The 2,401-nt window shown below is 41.9% G+C and overlaps 1 protein-coding gene across 3 annotated transcripts in view; it reads right to left on the bottom strand.

Annotated features, from left to right (window-relative positions):
- Nucleotides 1–2,401, bottom strand: part of LOC109544790 (ryanodine receptor) — a 60,733-nt gene that overhangs the window by 30,552 nt on the left and 27,780 nt on the right. For all 3 annotated transcript variants that reach the window (XM_048669365.1, XM_048669364.1, XM_048669366.1), the window contains exons 24-30: nt 2,171–2,356; nt 1,748–1,880; nt 1,509–1,683; nt 1,165–1,448; nt 801–975; nt 551–748; nt 136–494 (exon numbers count right to left, since the gene is read on the bottom strand). In XM_048669365.1, coding sequence (XP_048525322.1) covers nt 136–494; nt 551–748; nt 801–975; nt 1,165–1,448; nt 1,509–1,683; nt 1,748–1,880; nt 2,171–2,356 — 1,510 coding nt within the window. The remainder of the gene's footprint in view (nt 1–135; nt 495–550; nt 749–800; nt 976–1,164; nt 1,449–1,508; nt 1,684–1,747; nt 1,881–2,170; nt 2,357–2,401) is intronic.

Genomic DNA, 2,401 nt, shown 5'->3' with positions numbered 1-2,401 from the left:
GACGCCTAGTTTGGTTTATGGGTTTTTCGGTCAATTGATGTTGGCAAAAATAAAACTTTACTTATTATCAGCACGGTCACTAATTAAGCACAACACTTTAAATAATATCGCACTCAAACGTCCATAAAAACTTACATTGTGGTAGCAGTGGCTTCGAGATGTAAGGAAATCAGCAGATCATAAAATCCTTGCCTCAGCGGCCCGCTCATGTACTCAGACTTAATGGCATACAACAACTGCTTCTGATCCACATGATTGCAAAGCACATGGGCCGCCTTGTAGTTACTTTGATAGCAGAGCGCTGAATACAAGGTCAGCGTGTGAGCATGAAAGCTGAGCAATTTGTCCATTTCAATCAGCTCTAAAATATCGATACATCGATCCTCTTCGGGTATGTGCAGTGCCAGCATGGAAATCGGATCTTCACAGAGCATCGACCAGCCCCGAATATCGGACAATTTAAGTGCATGAACTTGAAGATTCTGGTTTGGTACCTATGGAGTAAACTGGATTATTGGTTGTTTGAAACTAGAGAAGAGAGGATACTTACACGAGCCCATTGATGCGGCTTGAGGCACTGAACTTTTAACCTCGGTGGAAATTGCGGAATTACATGCTTGGCACTGTTCTGAAGCACTGCTGCAGATAAGGGAAGACTGGTCGATGTTCTGCCCAACTCGATTTGCATTATTTCCTTACTGGTGGCTTCCACAAAGATAGCGGGGAAGAGTTTTGTTTCTGGTTCCATCTGAAATATACCCGTACAGTGTGTTGGAGTTAACACTAAAACGTTGCTATACTTTGAACTTATGAGAAGTCGGTTTTCCATCACAAGTAAAGCTAATGTAGCCAGTGGCAGCATCCAGGAAACATCCAATAGACATTCCCTGGGACGCTCCTTTTCCTGAAGCGTCCTGTGTAACTTGATTATAAAGCTCATCAGCTCTTACCATATAACACGATTGTCTTTCAATGCTATAAAAAATCGAATGCCCATTTAGAAATAAGTTTTTGTTTCACCCTCACAACTCCATTTAAACCCGCGCTCTATCTTGGCTATTAGCACTAAGAGTGCGCACTTAATTTTGTACGCTTTTTATAAAATAAAATTCCAAAGATCAGTAATATTTTAGTCATAAACCCAATTCGATTATTGGCACTTGCCTATCAACTATCCTGTCGTAGTCATCTGCAATCACGACCGAGGACTTCAAAACATGATTCTGGTTGAACTCTTTGCTGTAAAAGTGATATTGGGTCGTGACCCATCCAACATAAGTATGAGTGGGATCTTGGCCAGGAAATATTCTCACTCCGTAGAAATATTCGTTAACAAGTTTCAAACATTCCGCATCGTATATCTCGTTGCCCACCGATTCAACATCTGAAGCTTGAGGAACGGATAACTGTTTCTGTTGTGGAACTGAACCAGCCTGAAGATTGTCGCCCTAAAGAAATTGAACTGTGCAAATCTAGATTTTTGTTAGGATTTGTAATTTTGGACAGACCTGCTGCTGTTTCATTGTGGGGCTACGAGAGAGCATGGTATTGGACAGTCCGACTGATCGGGCGGTTGGGGACATTCCACCTCCGATTCGAACAGAATGAGCTTCGGGTGTTCGAGTCTTTTTTGACTTGGTTCGTTCAGCACTAGCGGTATCTCCCCGTTTCTTGGAGAAAAACCTAATAGCGTTTAACCCATGGTGAAAAAAGCACAAACACCAGCAATTAACGTGCAAATCATCACCTGAATGGGGACCGCCCTCTCTTTTTCTTGTCCTCAGGTTTCTCCGTAATTTGTCGCGAAGTATCGTAGTATCGATTCATGTCCAACTCGCTTGTAGATCTATGTACGCCCCTGGACCCGTTTATTTGCGTATCTAGGCAGTTAAAAATTATGGAATTAAAAGAGAGTTTTTGTTGTTAAACTGGTTTCTGAATTTTCGGTAACTGCTGCAAAAAAAACAGAAGAAAGTCACTTTTGTTAACTCCAAAATTCGCTAAAAATCGATGTAGTGAGAATTTAACAATCCCACTACATTTTATGGTCCTTCGAGCCTGATGGCTCCTCAGAACTCAATTTGGATCTACAGAAAACTACACGAACTGTGAAGAAGAACGTATGTTCAGCCCCCCGGACGTTCTAAAGATATTTTCGATTGTTACTCACAACTGTCTTCAAATCCATTTGCGCTGGGATTCGTTCTTGACAGAGATCCTTTGCGAGGAGGTCGAGCTGGCATCGTTTTTCCCATTCTGGATAAAATTTGCTGTTGCACTTGCTGCTGCGCCTGGTGCTTCATTACTTCATTCAGATCAGATTCAACTGCGTCTTCTGAATAGTTTCTGTGCAAACCTGTTCAAAAGTGTTTAGTAAATCTTGGCAGTTTGCCCTTATTTC

Source organism: Dendroctonus ponderosae, unplaced genomic scaffold (genome assembly GCF_020466585.1).
Source record: "Dendroctonus ponderosae isolate FM_Combo_2020 unplaced genomic scaffold, Dpon_F_20191213v2 Dpon_F_20191213_8, whole genome shotgun sequence".
NCBI classification, from domain to species: Eukaryota; Metazoa; Arthropoda; class Insecta; order Coleoptera; family Curculionidae; genus Dendroctonus; species Dendroctonus ponderosae.
This window is presented reverse-complemented; position numbering and strand designations above follow the sequence as displayed.